This window comes from Seriola aureovittata, chromosome 17 (genome assembly GCF_021018895.1).
Source record: "Seriola aureovittata isolate HTS-2021-v1 ecotype China chromosome 17, ASM2101889v1, whole genome shotgun sequence".
Taxonomy (NCBI): Eukaryota; Metazoa; Chordata; class Actinopteri; order Carangiformes; family Carangidae; genus Seriola; species Seriola aureovittata.
The window spans coordinates 24,939,960-24,960,376 of record NC_079380.1 but is presented as its reverse complement, the minus strand read 5'-3'; the positions used below and the strand labels follow the sequence as shown (position 1 = coordinate 24,960,376).

Genomic DNA, 20,417 nt, shown 5'->3' with positions numbered 1-20,417 from the left:
TACGTAAAAAAACAGTTACTGTAGCTGCCAAATCGCCTAAATCCCGTGCAGTAAAAGGTACAGTGCCGTTTTTTCCGTCTGAAATCAAATAAAATGCAAACACTCAAGTAAATGACAAGTACCTTGAAGTTATACTTGAGTAAAGGTACACAGGTACTTTCAACCCCTGTCGCACTGTGTTAAAATGTCCGACGGTCCTGAATGCAGCACGTCGCCGTCACAGTGCGTGATATCCCTCCGCGGGAGAGAAGCGCGCGGCCCTTTCCCTCCCGACAACACAGGATGCAAACGGGCGGCGGAGAAGCTGCGAGACGTTACTCTGCACCACGGCCGTTAAGGTTTCCCACACCATCCGAGTGAAAAACACCGACCTAGCACCGGGAGACCTCCGCCTCTTTCCTCACCGACAGAACCCGCCCCGTGACTGGCACCGACCGAGCCCCGTGGAAGAAATATAATCCCGCTGTGAGTGCTGCGCGGCAACCGACACCGTCCGAGTGAAGAGAGCGCGCCGGGGACGGAATGGAGCTCATCACGATCCTCGAGAAAACGGTCTCTCCAGGTGAGTACCGGCACCGCACACAGAACGCACCCGGGCTCTCAGGCTGCATTTCGGGGTGGTTGGTGCTGTGCTGGCGCGGCGTTGGGTGGCTCCGGTGAACCGGTGAAAGTTTGAAGGAGGGAAATGCCTCCCTTCCTAGCGGGCTGCTAGCTCTGGATGCTAGCTCTGCTAACGCTACGGCCTCAACTACCGCTGCTGACTTAGCACTCTGTCCGGAGTTTAATCGCTGTGTATCAGTGTAATTAACCCGTCAGTCCGCTGAGATGAACCGTAGATGCGTTGTCACATCACATTAAACTGGATTTCCCCTGGTGGAGACGGACATGGCGGCTGGGTGTAGCAGAATAGCAATACCGACCCTGCCCATGCCTAATGTAGCCGCTTTGCTAGCTCGTTAGCCGTTAGCTTGTATCATTCAAACTGTCGGCCACCTCCTCGCACGCCTGTCCCGGCTCACGTTACTCTAGAGCCGCTGAGAGGAGGGAAGAGCCGCTTCCGTCTGCTGCATTACACAGCTCCATGCGCTTCACGCCGAGTTAACGTTGTTTTAACCGGTTTGCTGTTTGTCCACTAAACTTTATTTCAGTCACTTCTGGCACCGGCTAATGTTAGCATGCTAAACAAGAACAGCTTGCTTAACGGTGGCTAACACACACGTTGGAGGCTCGGCGTGTCTCTGCAGCCGGACCCGTTGTTGTCACCGGCGAAGTTACCGGCACTCCTTCTCTCACTGCACTCACGGAAAATGCTCGTGATAATGAGTGTGTTGTGTTTAGAGTGCTGCAGGACCAGTTTAACCGCCCAGTTTAAGGCTCATACCTTCGTGTGTTAGCCTGCGTGCTAACCATATATGTGGGCTAATTAGCTAGCATTACACTGAATCACCCCTCTCCCCCTCCTCCCCCCTCTCTCCCCAGATCGGAATGAACTGGAGGCGGCACAGAAGTTTCTGGAGCAAGCGGCGATAGAGAACCTGGTGAGTGCGGTGGTTTACGGTGGTTTACGGTGGTGTTACCGGTCGGGGTGGAGGGGGAAGCTAAGTGGCCGCTCCAGACAGGTAGCAGCGTGGATGGAACTGAAGACAGCTGGAGCCCCCCCCCCCCGGGCCCGGCTTTTCCTCTGCTGCTGCCTCCACCCCCCTCCATTAACTCTCACACACACATACACATACACACACACACACACACACACACACACACACACACACACACACACACACACACACACACACACACGCTCACACGCTCACACACACACACACAGCCTGTTGGCCGCGGTTCATGGAGACAGCTACACCCGTCTGATGTGGTGAGGGCTTCGGTCTGAGTTCAGTTCGCCTGGTTAAATGAACGTAAATCTGACTATAATTATAAAATGTGTTCTTCTGAAAATATTAAAAACAGTGAAAAATGCTCAACACAGTATCTGAGTCTGAAGTGAAGTCTGGGTTTGTTTGATGCGCAGTTCAAAATATTCCGTAAACTGTGATTGGACCAGTAAAACCAGTAAATGACGATCTGAGAAGCAGAAACTGGATGATAATCTGTGACAGAAAGTCATTGACAGGTACAGTAGATAGAAAACACAGGAAAATCAATGACAGTCCTGCTTTATAATGTATCTGTAATAATACTATAATGATACTTGTTTTTGAACTGAGCTCCAACTCTGAATGGAAATGTGTTTTTGTCATTTGCTGACTATTGAAGGTAGAAGTCAGTGAACAACTGTATCTGTATTCATAGCTTTAATTATTCTATATAACTTATTGAAATTTGTTATTTTGAACTCCTGGTAAAATACACTGCACACACACACCTGAGGCTGAACAGTCTCTGGTTTGGACAGATGTGACCTCATGTTCTCAGAGGTCAACAGTGTCTGTAACGTCCCCAGCTGTGTCAGGTCATTGTGTGTCGTGTTGCTAATTAAGGACGGCTGTTTATGTTCAATATTAGATTTTATTTGTTATAATTTTTTTTGTAGATTTCTTATCTGGTCAATTTATCCATAAACAGTTTCTCAATTCATGTTTCGTAAGATTAACTGTGTCATCATATATACTGACATCACTATATAATATAGATTAAGTGTGATGGAGGATTTTATCCATGTTGTCACATGTTCAAGATCTAGTGTCATGAGTGCGATCTGTGTTTTCTGATGACGTGTAGTCAGCTGTTCTCTCTGATCCGATACAAGAGCTTAAACAGGAAGTTCCGACAGGAGAACAAACACAGTGCAACAAAATACAAAATAAATGTTATAAAACTCATATTACTGCACAATAAGAATCAATATGAAGCGAGTACTGCTTCCACAGAGCGCTCTCCTAACGGACATGTCCACAGAAGTACAGCAGGTACGAACAGGAAGGGGCAGATAGACCAACAGGATGAAGAACCTGAATCAAAAAGGAAGTGACCCAGAGAGAAAAGGTTGAAGAGTTCATTTCACAAAATGTCAAACTGTCCCTTTAACGCAGAGAGAGGAGCCTGTCAGGTGTTTCAGTGCTGTGGGTGTAAAGAGCTCTTCTGACTGAGCTGCAGAGGAGGATGAGACATGGAGGGAGGTCAGTAAAGACAAACTGACTTTATCTGTGCTCTGTCAGTGGTGCATTAGTGTGATGATGCAGCACTCAGTGTTTCAGAGATATCGACTCGTGGTTGACATCCTCAGACGTTTCCTGCTCTGCCGTGACGCTCAGTGTAAACTAGAGTCAGCCCGTCTGATTGAAAATGAATCCACCTGGTTTCAGCAAAGTCAACAGACATAAAATTAATATCCAGCTATTCTGATCATTTTCAAGCAGAAACACTAAAAATGAACTGGTTCCAGTTCTCAAGTGTAAACGTTGCTGGCTTGTTCTGATACTGAACCAAATATCTGTAACTGTGACGGACGTTTTTCACTGTTTTTGTTTTATGGACCAAATCATTAATTGAAGAGATAATTGATCAGATAATCAGTGATGGACATAATTAAAGTTTTATAAAGGTTATTTGTGTTTAAAGCCCAGTGTGAGACAGTCAGCTGTCACTCAGCCGTCATGTGTCCTCTGCAGCATTTTCTCTGATCTTAATGCCCCCTCCCTCCCTCCCTCCCTCCCTCCCTCCCTCCCTCCCTCCCTCGTCCTCCCCCAGCCCACATTCCTGGTGGAGTTGTCCAAAGTGTTGGCGAACCCAGGGAACACTCAGGTGGCTCGAGTTGCTGCTGGTCTGCAGGTGAAGAACTCTCTGACCTCCAAAGACCCCGATGTCAAGACGCAGTACCAGCAGAGATGGCTGGCCATCGACGCCAACGCTCGCCGCGAGATCAAGAACTACGTAAGGACTAGAAAACGTCCTCAGGGTTTTATCTATCGGGTGCTTATCATCATGTGTCCGACCGCCTCCGTCTCATTCTGTCTCTCAGGTTTTACAGACTCTGGGCACGGAGACGTACCGGCCCAGCTCGGCATCGCAGTGCGTCGCTGGGATCGCCTGTGCAGAGATTCCCGTTAACCAGTGGCCCGAGCTGATCCCACAGCTGGTGGCCAACGTCACGGACCCCTCCAGCACCGAACACATGAAGGAGTCCACGCTGGAGGCCATCGGATACATCTGCCAGGACATTGTGAGTGAACACACAACACACATTTCACTTTTTGTTTCCGTTTTATGCTAAAATAATAATTTTTCCCTCATCAATCCACGCTCTTAAGAACATTAGATCACAAGACAAGAGAATTTCTTCTAAAGGATCTCCCTTCAAACCAAAGGAAATCATTATTCCTCTATTAATAATTGGCTAATCGTTAATTAAATGGAAACACAGCAGGCAACTAATTACTATAAAATGACTGTTTCGAGAAAACGTGGAAATCACTGAAAACATCTGACTTTACCTGGTAACCACTAAACTTTGAGTCCACGTGACTTCAAGTCACATGACGACGGCATCCAAGTGTTGGTTTGTATTTTAAAGCTGAAATATTTAGGTTAGTGCTAGCATGATGATGATGATGATGATGATGATGATGATGATTAAGATTAAGATTAACCCGGTGTTGTTTCTTCAGGACCCGGAGCAGCTGCAGGAAAACGCCAACCAGATCCTGACAGCCATCATTCAGGGCATGAGGAAGGAGGAGCCCAGTAACAACGTCAAACTGGCTGCTACCAACGCCCTGCTCAACTCTCTGGAGTTCACCAAAGCCAACTTCGACAAGGAGGTACACAGATGTACACACACACTGTCCCATCAGACTAAATACACACACACACACACACACACACACACACTGTCCCATCAGACTAAATACACACACACACACACTGTCCCATCAGACTAAATCCATACAACAGAAATATAGGTGTGTGGATGATGTTTAATCTAAAGATGTAAATGTGTCTCCACACTGTTTTCAGACGGAGAGACATTTCATCATGCAGGTGGTTTGTGAAGCGACACAGTGTCCAGACACCAGAGTGAGTACCATCAGGAGGGAGCAGTGTTTTTAACTTCCTGTCTGATCTGTAAGTTTTTACATGTGGACGTTGTGTGTTTCTCTCTGTGTTGTGGTTTCAGGTGCGTGTGGCGGCCTTACAGAACCTGGTGAAGATCATGTCTCTGTATTATCAGTACATGGAGACGTACATGGGCCCTGCTCTGTTCGCGGTAAGACGACATGCGGCTCGGCCTCATATTGGCTTCACTCAGGTTCTTTGTTCTCCTGTACAGACGCGTCAGGTCGCTGTTTACCTGTAAATAAACATCCTGACGAGCGCTGTTCTCAGGTTAGTAACTGATGGCAGCAGATAGTGTCAGACTGATGACATGATTTATTTGAGTTTAGAGGAAAGTGACAAATTTGATCTAAATATTTACAAATACAAAACTTTATTCAGAAGAAAATAAATAGATGAAGAAGTTCACTCTTCAATCTTTGGAAGAGATTGTCACGAAATATTTGTCAAAGTTGATGACATTTTTTATTCTAAATTATTTAGTTTGTTAAAAACGAGAAAAGTAGGAAGAAAGTGACAAAAGAATTTTGTTTAGATTTTTGGCAAATTCACATTTTTATTTGCTGTTTTTTAAAACTGATGGAAAAAGGTACTTCATTGTTTGCCATACTCTACTAGTGACAGAGCAGCTGACAGCTTGTGTTATTGTTATAATAATTAGATTTATTGAGAGAAAAATAAAACCTTTTTGTTTTTCTTCATTTCATTGGAAAATTTGAAAAAGATTCTTTGTGCCAGATTAAAATCATGTAACAATCAAAACTAATGGATTAAAATATAAAAATAAGGGTTAATGAGCAGTGAGATGTTTTACAAAAAAACATGAAATAAAGTGAAAATAAATGAAGTGGTAGATGCAGCTGTTTTCAGGTTCTCATTCTCATGAACATCTGGACGGAAACTTTTCACATTTGATTCAATGATGAACTGATTATAGACTTCGGTGGTCAAAGGTCAAAGGTCACTGATGTTGCCAAACTAATTTTTTCCTTCTACTGATGTTAGCATGCTAACCAGCTAGCCACGGTGTCGTCAGCTCGTTTTAAATCCATGTTTTTACAGCAGCTCTGAATAAAATTTGAATTTTGATGCTTAATTTCCTTTCTTTGTGTTTTCCTCTGCACTTCCTTCCTTTTTCCTTCTCTTCCTCTTTCATCCTCCTCTCTGTTCTGTCAGATCACCATCGAGGCGATGAAGAGCGACATCGATGAGGTGGCCTTGCAGGGCATCGAGTTCTGGTCAAACGTCTGTGATGAAGAGATGGACCTGGCCATCGAGGCCTCAGAGGTCTGTGGGAACTTTTATTGTTTGAACAGTTTAAGTTCAGGTTTGTTTAACCCCCACCCCCCCCTGACTGGTTTTTGGTTTGTTCCTTTTTGTCGTCCAATGGCAGGCCTCGGAGCAGGGACGTCCCCCAGAGCACACCAGTAAATTCTACGCCAAAGGGGCCCTGCAGTACCTGGTCCCCATCCTCACCCAGACCCTCACCAAACAGGTAACACACCTGAGGAAGTCTCTCCTCCTCCTCCTCCTCCTCGAGTGGTTTGTTCCTGTGGGAGCGTCGTCTCACTTCCTGTTGCTCTCCAGGACGAGAACGACGACGATGACGACTGGAACCCGTGTAAGGCGGCGGGCGTGTGTCTGATGCTGCTGGCGACCTGCTGCGAGGACGACGTGGTTCCTCACGTTCTGCCCTTCATCAAAGAACACATCAAACACCCCGACTGGCGCTACCGCGACGCCTCCGTCATGGCCTTCGGATCCATCCTGGAGGGGCCTGAACTCAACCAGCTGAAACCGCTCGTCATACAGGTCAGTCGCTAACCAACCAGTCATTAACCAGTGGTTACCTGGTTACTGTTCAGTCTGTCAGCTCTTTATTATACTGTTTATGAAGCAGTTTTCTTTCTCCACCCCCCCAGGCGATGCCGACCCTGATCGAGCTGATGAAGGACCCCAGTGTGGTGGTGAGAGACACCACGGCGTGGACGGTGGGGAGGATCTGCGAGCTGCTGCCTGAAGCCGCCATCAACGAGGTCTACCTGGCCCCCCTGCTGCAGTGTCTGATCGAGGGTCTGGGGGCGGAGCCCAGGGTGGCGTCCAACGTCTGCTGGGTGAGACCTGCGCTCTGGGGGGGGGTGAACTGGACCTGTCAGACACAGTGTTAGTGTGGACACACACACACACACACACACACACACACACACACACACACACACACAGTAACCTGAGCTGCAGATTCATCAGAGCTGAGCAGTAAAAAAAAAAAACATCTGGAGAATATTTGTGGGTGTGGCCAGTCTGCGATGTCACAGTGCTTCATTTATAATGTCGAGACACGGTTTACTCTCTACCAGGGAAGTGCAGCTGCTGTGATTTGGATATTGACGTGATGATTTTGATCAGCTGTTCAGCCCTGGATTCAGCGGTGTGTCACATGCAGCTCACAGCTTGTTTTCATTGGCTGACACAGGACTAACCGTGGTTTCTCTCCTGTCAGGCGTTCTCCTCTCTGGCTGAGGCGGCCTACGAAGCCACAGATGCCGCAGAGGACCAGGAGGAGCCCAGCACCTACTGTCTCTCCTCGTCCTTCGAGATCATCGTCCAGAAGCTCCTGGAGACCACAGACAGGTGGGCTGATGGGAAATGAATACAAAGTGAAGCGGCGTGATGTTGTTCTGTAGGATTGCTGTCGCAGTATCGCACACTGTTTGTGGTGAGACAGTTTCCTGCTGCAGGACTTCCTGGTTTCAGTTTGAAGAGGAAAGTTTAAAATAACAGTCTGTGGCAGAAACAAACACTGATGAGAAACGACTGAGACAGAATCAACACGACGGTTTTATCTTTTCATTTTTATTTTATCAGCTGAGGGGAGGAGCTTGTAAAATATTGAATTTACCCAAAAAATGAAATGACAGCACTTTTTAAACAGATGTTGAGTTTTATTTTGTAGCTTCTGAACATGTTTCACAAGCATACACTGAGCATGCCTTTATCCTGGTGGTCCCTGATTGGTCCTGTGTCTCCTGTCCAGGCCCGATGGTCACCAGAACAACCTGCGCTCGGCCGCCTACGAGGCTCTGATGGAGATCGTCAAGAACAGCGCCAAGGACTGTTACCCTGCTGTCCAGAAGACCACCCTGGTCATCATGGAGAGACTGCAGCAGGTCCTGCAGATGGAGGTGAGTCACAGAGCAGGTGCAGGATCAGGGGGCGGGGTTAATGTTAGCACAGACAGACTGTGATCACCTGTATGAAGCTGTACTGGGAGCAGTAACAGGTTGTCCTCTGTGTCCACAGTCTCACATCCAGAGCACCTCAGACAGAATCCAATTCAACGACCTGCAGTCACTGCTGTGTGCCACTCTACAGGTGAGGCCACACACCTGAGCTGTCAATCACACACTCTGATACTGTGATACTCTGACGTGTCACTTCACTACAGGTCCCCATCTTTACATTGAGTGTAAAAACACATCAGTAATTACTTATACTGTACTTACTGATCTATAAGCTCTTATTTTGACAGTTTCAAAATAAAAGTCTGACTGTTTCCTGTTTTGTTCCAGAATGTTCTTCGTAAAGTTCAGCATCAGGACGCTCTGCAGATCTCAGACGTGGTCATGGCGTCTCTGCTGAGGATGTTTCAGAGCACCGCCGGCTCCGGAGGCGTTCAGGAGGATGCTCTGATGGCCGTGTCCACACTGGTGGAAGGTACACACACACACACACACACACACACACACACACACACACGCGATATTATTCAGATTTGATTGTAACCTTCGTTATGTTTGGTCTCGGTGACGATGCTCTCATTATCTTTAGTTTTACACAGATATTAATTGTAATTTCTACAAATTATAATGAAGAGGCCAGAATGAGTTTGTGTCATTGGGATGTTCTAATGAGAGTAGGTTATATCTAATATTGATGATAATAAATATTGATAATGGTGATGATAATAACAGTAATAATGTGGTGATAGATACATGTGCACGTGTATATATAGACAGAATATTAATATTATAATGATATGATTGGTTCCTGCTTGTTCTGGAAATCATCACAGTATGAGATCATACAGTCACATCAGATTCTGGGTCAGGACTTCATCAGACTGGTTCAGATCTGACACTTGAGACTTGGACTGTGTGAAACCACCACATGGCGGCGCTGTTGTCATGGTGACTGTTGGTTTGTGTTCCAGTTCTGGGAAGCGACTTCCAGAAGTACATGGACGCCTTTAAGCCGTTCCTGGGCATCGGACTGAAGAACTACGCTGAGTATCAGGTAGGACTCTGATCCAGGTCCAGTCTCTGAGCTTCTTGTTGCTCCTCATTCAAACTGACGTCAGCTGATTGATCAGCTGTTAATCAGCTGTTAATCACCTGGTAACAGACTGAACCTTGTGTTGGTTGTGTTGTTAAACTATAGACCTGAGCAGGAAACTGTCAGAGCTCTTAAACGCATCAGACAAGATGTAAATGTGGACAACTGCAGTTCATCTGTATCATAAGTCACGGTCATGGGTCACTAGTGGGGGTAAAGTCCGTTTAGTTTCCAAACCCAATCACTAATTACTCTCCAGGGGCTTTAATGATCTCCTCAGTCTGGAGCTGTGGTCATTTTTGACCCTTGAACCTTAAACAGGAGGAAACAGGAAGTAGATTCAGTGTGGAAAGACATGACCATCGCTAACATATTATTTCAGCAGAAGATCAATATTCACATTGATGGTGTTGTAGGAATGTGATGATGATGATGATGATGTCACAGGTGTGTCTGGCGGCGGTGGGTCTGGTGTGTGACCTGTGCAGAGCTCTGATGTCCAACATCCTGCCTTACTGTGACGAGATCATGCAGCTGCTGCTGGAGAACCTCGGGGTGAGGAACCTCCCCCTCCCTCTGCTGTCTCCCCCCTCTGTCCTGTGTGTGTGTGTGTGTGTGTGTGTGTGTGGAGGGTCTGTGATGATAAATCATGCACCACTCTGACCATGATGTAAAAACCAACCACGTTTATCTGAGACCTCCACACTTCCTGTTTGTCTTCTTCTGTGGTTTTCTGGACCATGTTCAGTGTTGACTGTTGACTCTCTCTTCTCCCTCCACTGAACATGATCCTCTTGTTGCTTCATCGTGTGTGTGTGTGTCCTCAGAACGAGAACGTCCACCGGTCAGTGAAGCCTCAGATCCTCTCGGCGTTCGGTGACATCGCTCTGGCCATTGGAGGAGAGTTTAAGAAATACCTGGACATCGTCCTGGACACGCTGCAGCAGGCATCACAGGCTCAAGTCGACAAGGTAGACGACACACACACACACACACACACACACACACACACACACAATTCAAAAATAAATTAAATATTTAATTGTTTAAATTTTTATTTGACTTTTAACCTGTAACCTGTGTGTGTGGAGGGTCTGTGATGATAAATCATGCACCACTCTGACCATGATGTAAAAACCAACCACGTTAATCTGAGACCTCCACACACTGATCAAGTCCTCTGACAGGAAGTAGAGCAGCTTTGATCAGTGATCCAGCCTGTTCCTTCATGGAGTTCAATCACATTCATGATTGTGGTCAAAGCATATGAACCTGAAACCTGTTACAGAATCATGAGAAAGTTTCAGGGCGTGGCGGTAACCATAGTAACTCACTCACACACTTGTCTGCATGCAGACGGCGCGAGAAGAGCATCGTGGGAAATAAATGACAATAACACTTATGGATATTTCTCACTTCTGTTTCTCTGTCTGTGTCTGTCTGCGTCTTATTACGCAGCGACCTTGAACTCACCACAGAGCAAAGTGATTTTACTGAGGGTCACATGATGGTGGTCACATGCTGTTAGGTGTACTGTGAGATTTATAAACATACGAGTGTGATAGGACCATATGACGGTGAAGGGGGCGGAGCTCATTGTGTAGACTCTGATGAGCTTGTCGTCCTTTGATTTGAAACTAAACCCACCGCAGCTCTGACGTCTGTTTCCTCCCCCGCTCTCAGACGGACTACGACATGGTGGACTACCTCAACGAGCTGAGGGAGGGCTGTCTGGAGGCCTACACCGGGATCATCCAGGGCCTGAAGGGGGACCAAGAGAACGTCCACCGTAAGAGACGCACACACTCTGACCACATGACCACACCCCCCTGAGCCGACGTCGGTTCCTCTTCCTGGCTGCAGTGGATCAGGAGGATTTTACGACGTCGCAGAGAAACTCGGGTCTTTTTCACTCAGGAAGCTTCAGGCTGAAGCCTCAATAAAAATGGCTTCCTGATTTTGCGGGACCCAACAAATAAACAAACAAACAAACAAACAAACAAACAAACAAACAGCAGTGATGATCTGAGCCACAGCAACCTGTTGATTTGTTTTGATTTCCTCACCCCTCCTTCCCTCCCTCCCTTCTCTCTCCTCTTCACTCATCTCCTTCCTCACTGGACACCCTTCCCTCCTTTCCTTTCTTCCTCTGTCCTTACCTTCTTGCATCTGTGTCCTTTCTCCTCCTGTTGTGTCCTCACCTCTTCCCTTATCTCCCTCCCTTCCTCTACTCCTTGTCCCTCCCTGTAGCTGACGTGATGCTGGTGCAGCCTCGGGTGGAGTTCATCCTCTCCTTCATCCATCACATAGCGGAGGATGAGGACCACTCTGACGGAGTGGTGGCCAACGCAGCCGGACTCATCGGGTGAGTCTCAGGTGTCTCAGGTGTGTCTGTTGGTCTGTGAAGAGAAATCATGCACCACTCTGACAGTGTGATGTACGACCAACCACAACATCTGAGACCAACACACACACACTGACACACACTGACATGATTGACAGATGGTTCCTCCAATCAGCTGCCCAGGTGCTTTCAAACAGTTCCAGATGTTCTGACTCACAAACATCTGGGTTCTTGCCTCGATCATCCTTTTTTATGAAGGATGAATTTTACCCAGAATAAAAACTGAAAAGTGCAAATGAAGGAGAAAAAAAAAAGTTAATTTAGTTTCACATCATCAGTTTCTCGTTCGGTTCAGATGTTTCTTCTTTCTTAGTCATTTATAATTTTAAGTTTTTTCCACTTTGTTTTAAGGTTCCCGTTTTTCCTCGACTTTCAGTTGTTTGTAGTTGACCTGTGTTGATATCGTGTGTGTGTGTGTGTGTGTTCTCAGCGACCTGTGCACAGCGTTCGGTAAAGACGTGATGAAGCTGGTCGAGGTTCGTCCGCTCATCAACGACCTGCTGACGGAGGGTCGACGCTCCAAAACCAACAAGACCAAGACGCTGGCCACCTGGGCCACCAAGGAGCTCCGCAAGCTCAAGAGCCAGGCCTGGTCAGAGACACACACAGCGCACGCACACAAACACACACACACACTCACGTGTATACGCACGTACACACACTAACAGAGTGATGAGCTGCTGTGGGCGGGGCCAGAAGAATACACCTGGTTTAGACACTTTTAAAAGCGTCACTGAAACACTAACATCTGTTTAGATGAATCTTCATGTAGAATATTTTCGGCGCTTTATCTTCCAGTGAAAACAGAACTTTCCTTTGACATATTTTCTCAACCGCTGAACTGCTGTATTCCTGCGCACAAGCACCTACAGAGTGCACTACGGTCGTTACGCCGCAGGTCAGCTGAGCGAATCAGAAAGAGCTAAACTTCACTTTGTTTTGGCGGGAAAATAAAGATGAAAATCTTTTACATGAAGCTTCATTTAAACAGATGTTAGTGTTTCAGTGACGTCTTTTAAAAGTGTCTAAAACAGGTGTTTTCTTCTGGCCCCGCCCACAGCAGCTCCTCCTGCTGCTCCTCGAAACTGAATCTACTGCAGGAAACACACCGACTGAACATGACGACCTCACATAACCCCACGACTGATAACATGAACTATCACTTTAATTCTCCAGTAAAGCAGCAGCTGGTCACATGACACACCTGGACTCTGTACCTAAGCAGTGTGTTTGTTGGTCTAATGTGTGATGTACGACCTGGACCTCTGAGAGCAGCACTCAGGGTCTGAGTCTCATCGCTGCCTCTTCTGCTCTTTCAGATTGTTGCTGGTCGGGGAAAAGAGAGAGAGCTGAGAGATCGACATCAGTGAACAATGAGGACAAATTGCCCCACTGGAATTAACTCTTCTGTCTTTGTCTCGAGCGTCCGGTCGAAGCAGAAGTCGAGTGAGATGAGTGTGTGTGAGAGAGAGAGAGACGTGTGAGCGAATGAGCGAGCGAGCGAGAGATGATGACATCACACCACCCTCAGATCCAGCAGGCGACGACTACCCCCTCCTCTCCCCTCCTCCTCCTTCTGGATGGCCTGTGGACTGGACTCTGACTCCCCCCCTCCCCCCTTTCAAATAAAAACAAACTCACCTTCGAGCCCACCCCCCTCCTCCTCCCACAATCCACCTCTCTCGCTGTAGCTGGGCTCTCCTGCGACATCACGATGACGTCACCGACCTGCCGCCGCCCCCCCCCCAATCGCGGGGGGAGGGGAGGAGGAGGGGAAATGGATAAAAACACGACGAGAAAATAAAAGACTTGAGTGGAATCAGATCCGAGACTTTGTGGACTTCTGTGGAAAACTTCAGATTTTTGTTGCTCTTATTTTTTCTTCTTCTTCTTCCGAGCACTAAAAACAGCAACGGAGCTCTGACGGATGCAAACACCTCCACCTGCTCAGTCTGCAGCGTCCCATGCTCCAAACAACAACAGCACTAAATTCCTTCAAAATAAAAGTCCAAACCCATCGGGGAATCCTCAGAGGAGCGAGTGCCAAATGGAAAATAAAGCGACCTCTGACCCGAGCGGTGTGAGCTGCTGGTGAAGCGTTTCACTTTTGATTTCCCGCTGCACTTGGTTTGGGGACGGGTCACTCACCGTTTTTGCTTGTTTAAAAAAAGATTCAGAGAATTGAAGACGTTTGTATAAGGTTATATTTTTCCATTGCTATGATGAACATAAAGCTGAAAAAAAAAAACAATAAAATGATATGAAACATTCCCCAAGCAGTTCTGGTGATTTCGGTCTTTCCTGTCGTCTGTTGGACTCCTGGACTGATCAAACGTTCTGGACTTTGCTGATTGGAAGCTGAACTTTGGCTCTTGAGTTCGGTGGCCGCCTCCCACTGTTGGTTTGTTTACTCGACGCCACAAAGAACCATGATTTTTTTTTTTTTTTTTTTTTTTGTTGTTTGTTTTTTAACTCACTTCATGGCTTGTTTGGTAGCAGCAGCTCGGCCGTCGCTCCTCGCAGACGGATTTTTTTTTTTGGGACGTTGAGTTTGTAGTTGGTCTGAAAATCACGTCTGACATGAAGTTTAGACGCTGCAGAAACCTGCGAGCACGCTCAGTGCCACCCGCCCGCCTCCACCACTCCACATCTGGATCGCTTCACTTTCAGTAACGATAATCAAACATGAAACCAGAGGAAAAAAACTGGAGTTTAAATTTAACTTTGAGTTGACAGTGAAGTGTGTCCAGCCACGGAGGGCTTTTATTTTGTGGAGGTGCGGCAGCTGTGAGAGGAACATACTTCCTGTGTTGACATGATGAACCTGGCAACTCGATTATTACTGAATTGTGAATCATTTAAAGCCGATCTGCTTTTTATTTCATATTCAACTTTAGTGAACTAATAAAGTCTATATTGTACTGAATGATCTGCTGCTGCTTCTTTGGGGGGGGGGGTTTATTTATCTGTTGTGAAGGACAATTGTTGGACAGATTCACCAGTTTCAATATTTATAATCTTTAATAAAATCTATAAAGCACTTGGTTTCCCAGGTGTGTAGCCACACCTCCTCAGGTGTTTGTCCTCCACACACACACACTCCACTTGTAGCCTTAACTCCCATAATTCCTTTTGCTGTTACAGGCACCTGGATCAAGTGGGTCAGGAGCTTTAATCCCCTTCAGAATAAAGCAACATCCTGTCTGCTCTGCTCACTTCCTTTTCACATGTAGACAAAACTACTTACACCATGTAAACCTCATTAACCTCAACACCTGACTACCAGGTGACCCTAAAGCCTCAAGTACATCTATCTCCACTGGTTTTGGAAATTGAATTAATTGCAAAGTTTTAGTAATAAAATACAATTTAGACCATAATTACAATAAAATTAAGAGACTAATGACTAAACTATATTTAATTAAAAGTCAGGCTGAAGATGAAGATTAAGTTGACTGTAAATTCTAATATATGTTTGTACATGAAATATTACCGTTATGACACATTTGTTTAATTTAATGTTTGTTAAACACAATCAGAAACCTGGTGCTTTTATATCACATAACATATTTTCTGTGAACAGGATGTAGAATTAAATGCTCAAATCAGAGGGTCATGTGACACAGGTAGTTTTCTTGGGAGTATTTTCAGTTTGGTACTTCCGGTTTCTGTTATCTCACGTCTTGACGTTTTTTGTTTTGTGTGGGTTTTTTTTTTTAACTTTATTTATTTATATTTATACTTGGCAACAGTCAAAAAGGCACAAAACACATTAAGGATAAATGCAGAAAACAATAGGAACAACTGAGGAGCAGTTGTAAGGATAGAAAGAAAGATCAGAGGAAAGAAAATTAAAGAATAAATGAGAAAATTAAAGAAAAAAAACAAAAATGAATAAACAATTAAACATAAAATAAACATAAAGGGACAAAACGATCAGTCAGGCATTAAAGTGCATAAATATTCATACAGATTAGTATTGTAGCATTTCACATATTTTTTATTTTATATTATTTTATTTAAATAATCATCAAATGTAGGTGTGGTTTTTAAGAAACGGCATTTATGTATAAAGTGTTTTGCTAAAAGCATTAAATTATTATATATTTTTATATGTTAGAGTCAGAATAGTGTGATTATTACATGTTTTCTAAAACTGCTTCCCTCCTGGTTTAATACAACAAACTGAATAAAGTGTCGAAAGTATCTGAACCAACAGCAGCCGGTCTGGAACCACCTGGTCCAGGATCAGCTGGTCTCAGGTCCAGCCAGGATCAGCTGGTCTCAGGTCCAGCCAGGATCAGCTGGTCTCAGGTGCAGCCAGGAGCAGCTGTGATGGCCGAGTGGTTAAGGCGTTGGACTTGAAATCCAATGGGGTTTCCCCGCGCAGGTTCGAACCCTGCTCGCAGCGATGGATCTGGTTTTGGAGACACATCAACTCTGGCGGGAAAATCGTGATATCTGTAGACTTAAAATATCAAGTAAAAATAAATCTAATACAAAAGTCAGAAACACAAACATTCAACACCTGTGGTCACGTGATGACACCTGACAGTTCCAGTCCCTGAAGAAGACCAGCGAAACAGTGGAAAGCTCAGTGAGTGGATGTTGGGTCAGGACAGGTGAGCTCACCTGGTCCGTCACAGAACTGCTCAGATTCAGTTAATCAACAATATGTGAACTGATCATCTTTTATTATCTACAGTTTGACCGAACAATCAATTAATCGATCATGTTAGTAACTGAGTCAGAGCCAGATGTTTGTGACAGAGAGAGAGAGAGAGGTGGTAGAGAGACCTCCGGCTGTGACTGAGGCTCTCCGGTACCGGGATGTGTGCCGCTGTGTGGAGGTTTCGGTTTCGGTCCATCGTTCACGCTGCGCACGAGCCTCCGTTTATCAATCAGCACCGATCGATTATTGATGCCAACGCTGCGCAGCCGCCCCGCGCGCCCCCTCCAACCCCCCCCCCCCCACCACCACACACACACACACACACACACACACACACACACACACACACACACACACACACACACACACACACACACACCACCTCTTCACCACATCCGTGTTGTCTGACCGGAGGATGAGTCGGTAGGAAGCTAACAGCTAGCTAACGTTACCGAGCGGCGGCACCGGGCGGGCTTCTCATGTCTGTTCATGTTCTGTCTTCGTGCAGCGGAGACGTTACTGTCACGAACCGGTCCGGACGTTACATGGCCGTCGGTCGGTGTTCCGTCGAGCTGCCCGGTTAGCTCGGCGGGAGGATGCAGCCGCTAGCCGCCGTTAGCTCCGCAGCCGTTTATTTATCTCGGTGTTATGTAAGCGCGGAGCCCGTGTAGCCGCGCAGCTAACGTTAGCCTGTCAGCATGAACGACGCGCAGCAAGAAATGTCTCCAGACTTCGTCCTGATGCGGCTCGTGTCCGCGGCCGAGTACGACCGACTGGACGAGCCCGACGACCTGATGTCCGGAGGCGGCGGGTTCGGGCCCGTTAAAGCCGTGCTGGGACACCACGGCGGCGGCGGGTTTGATCTGGACACCAGCGGCCCCTCGGCAGGCCTCGGCTCGGCCTCCCCGCACTACAGCTCGCCGCTCCCCGGAAAAGGCGAGCTGGACGGCGGGCTGGTGTTGACGCAGGCTCCACCGGGCTCCGAGGCGCCGCTGTCCCCTCCGCCGCCCGAGGACTTTGCCGTAGCGGCTCAGCGCTTCGTGGACTTCCCGGTGCCGCACGGGCACGGCTCGGGGGGGCACGGGTCGAGGGCGCAGCTGATGGTGTTTCAGAATCTGCTGCGGTCCGGAGACCGGATCCTGGAGTGCGGGCTGGAGCAGCCGCCCCCGGGGTTCCTCCAGGAGGGAGCAGAGAGACAGAGACAGCAGCTGGATCCCGGATCAGGTACGGGTCCCGGCAGCACAACAACTGGTCCCGGGCCTGGAGGCGGGAAGGACCAGAACTCACACTGCATCCCATCTGCAGAGGAAAACCTGCAACCACAGCAGCCGCAGCTGCTTCAGTGGCACCCGGTCCTCAGACTGTCCAAAGGGACCGATGGGTCCCATACTCCTCAGCAGGGTGTCCCGGCTCTGGACTCAGAGTCCGGGTCAGTCCTGTGCCACCGACACCGCCTGCTGACAGACCGACTAGCTAAGTGGCCCCCGGGTCTGCTGGACCAAGCCTTGCGTCTCGGCCTGCTGGAGCCCAGGAAGAACTGCTCCGCTGGGGGAGAGGACCCGGTCTTGGCCCTGGCCCGGAGGCTAGGTCAGCTGGGTGAGGGTAGGGAGGGCGGTGGAGGAGGAGGTGGGCGAGAGGAGATGGTGCTCCCCCTCCCTCGGTGCTCTTGTCACAGCGTCCTGGCCTCGGGGTCGGGGGGCATAGGGCCCGGCGAGGACCCGAGTGAGACCAGTGACGCTCTGCTGGTCCTAGAAGGTCTGGGGTCTGAGGAGGTGGGGGGGTTGGGTGAGGGTGGGGACAGGGATGGAGGGGACATGGGGGACGCTGAGAAGGGAGAGAGGATGGGGGGTGTTGGCGGTGGGGGGACGTCTGGGGGGGCTAGGCAGGTGTTCTCCAGCGGGACTCTGAGCGGTCTGATGAGGCAGGTCCACAGACTGGCGGAGGAGGCGGGGGTCTGCACGGACCAGAACTGCCGGTCCTCGTTGGCTGTCCTGGGCGCTGCAGTGTCCCTACCTCCATGTGTGGACTCCCGCCCCCCCATCAGCAGCACCACTACCCCCTGTCCGTACCTCCCTGTTCGCCCGCAGGCCCCCCAGGCTGCAGCAGCCCTCAGTGGTCTCCAAGTCTCCCCTGACCCCCTCCCCGACCCGAGCCACCGGCCGCAGCACCAGCACCAGTCCCGCTCCCAGCCCCAGAGCCGCGCCACCACCCCCAAACTCGGTGTGGCCTCGGGGGGAGCGGGGCGGTCTGCCTCCCCCCTAGTGGTCCTGGAGGGGGAGGTGGGAGGAGGAGGAGGGAGGGAGGGAGAGAAGACGCCGCGGGGAAAGTCAAGGAAAGGGGGGTCACTGAAGGTCCGGCTCAGCAAGCTGTTCAGAACCAAGAGCTCCAGTGGGGGGTCGGGGGGACTGCTGGACAAGAGGCCGTCCCTGGCCTCGTCCACCTCGTCCGGGGGGAGTCTGCTGGACGTGTGGGGGTCCACCTGCAGCACGGAGCAGGACAGCAGCAGGTAAGAGGACGGAGGGGGTCCACCTCAGGACGGGGGGTTCTGATCCAGATTCACGTCTGTGTTGAAACTTGTAACATCAACAACTCATTCATCAGATTATTGATTTTCACTGGTTGGAGTGTCGAGGTCTTTCTCAGGCTCTTCCATGACAGATTTATTGATTATTTTCTGAATGAATGATGATTGATTAATAGTTGAGTTGAGAGTTTCCTGAAAAATTATGCCCGTCACCATGACAACAGTCCTGAAGCTTCACAACAGTTACAGTGTTACAGACTGACCTGAGATCAGCTTCAGGAACAGCAGTTATTGACATGATCAGTTCAGTTTAATTGATCACTAAAACAAACGCAGCGACTGAAACTAGTTAGTTACCATTAGTTGAGTTGTTGTAGATGCAGGGTGGAGTGGTGATGATGATGATGATGATGATGATGATGATGATGAAGATGTTCCTGTGTCCACCAGGCTGCAGGTGTCCAGACCTCACAGTGCCTTCTCGCCGGTGCCGTTCACTCCTGCTTTCACTGGTAAGTGTGTGTGTGTGTGTGAGTGTGTGTGTGTGTGAGTGTGTGTGTGTGTGTGTGTGAGTGAGTGAGTGAGTGAAAGAGAGAGAGAGAGAGAGCAAGCGCAGGTACAGGTGATCTCTGCAGGTTTTTAGATATTGATATTGGGTTAGGGGTTGTGAAGACCTGGAAAACACCTGATCCAGGTCTCCTCCTGATGAAGATGATGAAGATGGTGATGATGAAGATGATGATGATGAAGATGGTGAAGATGAAGATGGTGATGATGAAGATGGTGATGATGAAGATGATAATGAAGATGAGGATGATGAAGATGGTGATGATGAAGATGTGGGGACAGTCAGACATGTAGAGGAGATTGTACAGACCTGTAGAAACCAGGTTTTGGTTCTGATCATGTGAAAGACACGGTTTCCTCTGGATCCATGTAACATGGTCTTTATTTAGAACGCTCCTCCTGCTGGAGCAGGGACCAGGATCCAGTCCTGCTGCTGGACCAGGATCCAGTCCTGCTGCTGGACCAGGATCCAGTCCTCCTGCTGGACTCAGCTGCTTGTTTCCTCTCAGCAGCGGAGGAAAGTGTAGAAACGATTCAGAGCAAATGTTTTCAGCAGAACTTCTTCCTTCTTCTTCTTCTTCTTCTTCTTCTTCTTCTGGTTCTGCTTTTCTTTCTTCTTCTTCTTCCTCTCCCAGTTGAACTGAACAGTAACATTTAACATTTTCACTTCTCTACACTAACATCTCTCTTCTTCCTGTGTGTGTGTGTGTGTGTGTGTGTGTGGTTGTGTGTGTGTGTGTGTGTTGTGTGTGTGTGTGTGTGTGTGTGTGTGTGTGTGTGTGTCCAGGTGAGACAGTGTCTCTGGTTGATGTGGATATTTCTCGGAGAGGGGGGAACTCTCTTCATCC

At 48.1% G+C, this 20,417-nt stretch overlaps 2 protein-coding genes and 2 non-coding genes across 6 annotated transcripts in view; all 4 read left to right on the top strand.

Annotated features, from left to right (window-relative positions):
• The first annotated feature begins 248 nt into the window (after window positions 1-248).
• kpnb1 (karyopherin (importin) beta 1) lies at window positions 249-14,732 on the top strand. Its single transcript, XM_056400628.1, has 22 exons — window positions 249-562; window positions 1,480-1,538; window positions 3,706-3,888; window positions 3,977-4,177; window positions 4,623-4,775; window positions 4,972-5,031; window positions 5,132-5,221; window positions 6,247-6,357; window positions 6,464-6,565; window positions 6,658-6,882; window positions 6,993-7,184; window positions 7,571-7,701; window positions 8,105-8,252; window positions 8,371-8,442; window positions 8,640-8,784; window positions 9,281-9,363; window positions 9,850-9,957; window positions 10,230-10,373; window positions 11,086-11,191; window positions 11,653-11,767; window positions 12,237-12,398; window positions 13,126-14,732. Coding segments are annotated over exons 1-22 (2,631 nt in total). The 5' UTR covers window positions 249-522; the 3' UTR covers window positions 13,127-14,732.
• LOC130185939 (small nucleolar RNA SNORA79) lies at window positions 11,238-11,379 on the top strand. Its single transcript, XR_008830238.1, has one exon. It is a non-coding gene; the product is annotated as a small nucleolar RNA SNORA79 (small nucleolar RNA).
• Window positions 14,733-16,135: 1,403 nt separating the features above from the next.
• Window positions 16,136-16,217, top strand: trnas-uga (transfer RNA serine (anticodon UGA)). Its single transcript has one exon. It is a non-coding gene; the product is annotated as a tRNA-Ser (tRNA).
• A 622-nt stretch (window positions 16,218-16,839) lies between these two features.
• Window positions 16,840-20,417, top strand: part of LOC130184635 (uncharacterized) — an 11,960-nt gene continuing 8,382 nt past the window's right edge. For 2 of the 3 annotated variants that reach the window (XM_056400626.1, XM_056400625.1), the window contains exons 1-2: window positions 16,840-18,984; window positions 19,453-19,514. In XM_056400626.1, the coding sequence (XP_056256601.1) occupies window positions 17,177-18,984; window positions 19,453-19,514 (1,870 nt within the window). In that variant the 5' untranslated portion in view covers window positions 16,840-17,176. Of the gene's footprint in view, window positions 18,985-19,452; window positions 19,515-20,356 lie in introns of all 3 variants that reach the window. The other variant, XM_056400624.1, reaches the window with a different exon arrangement.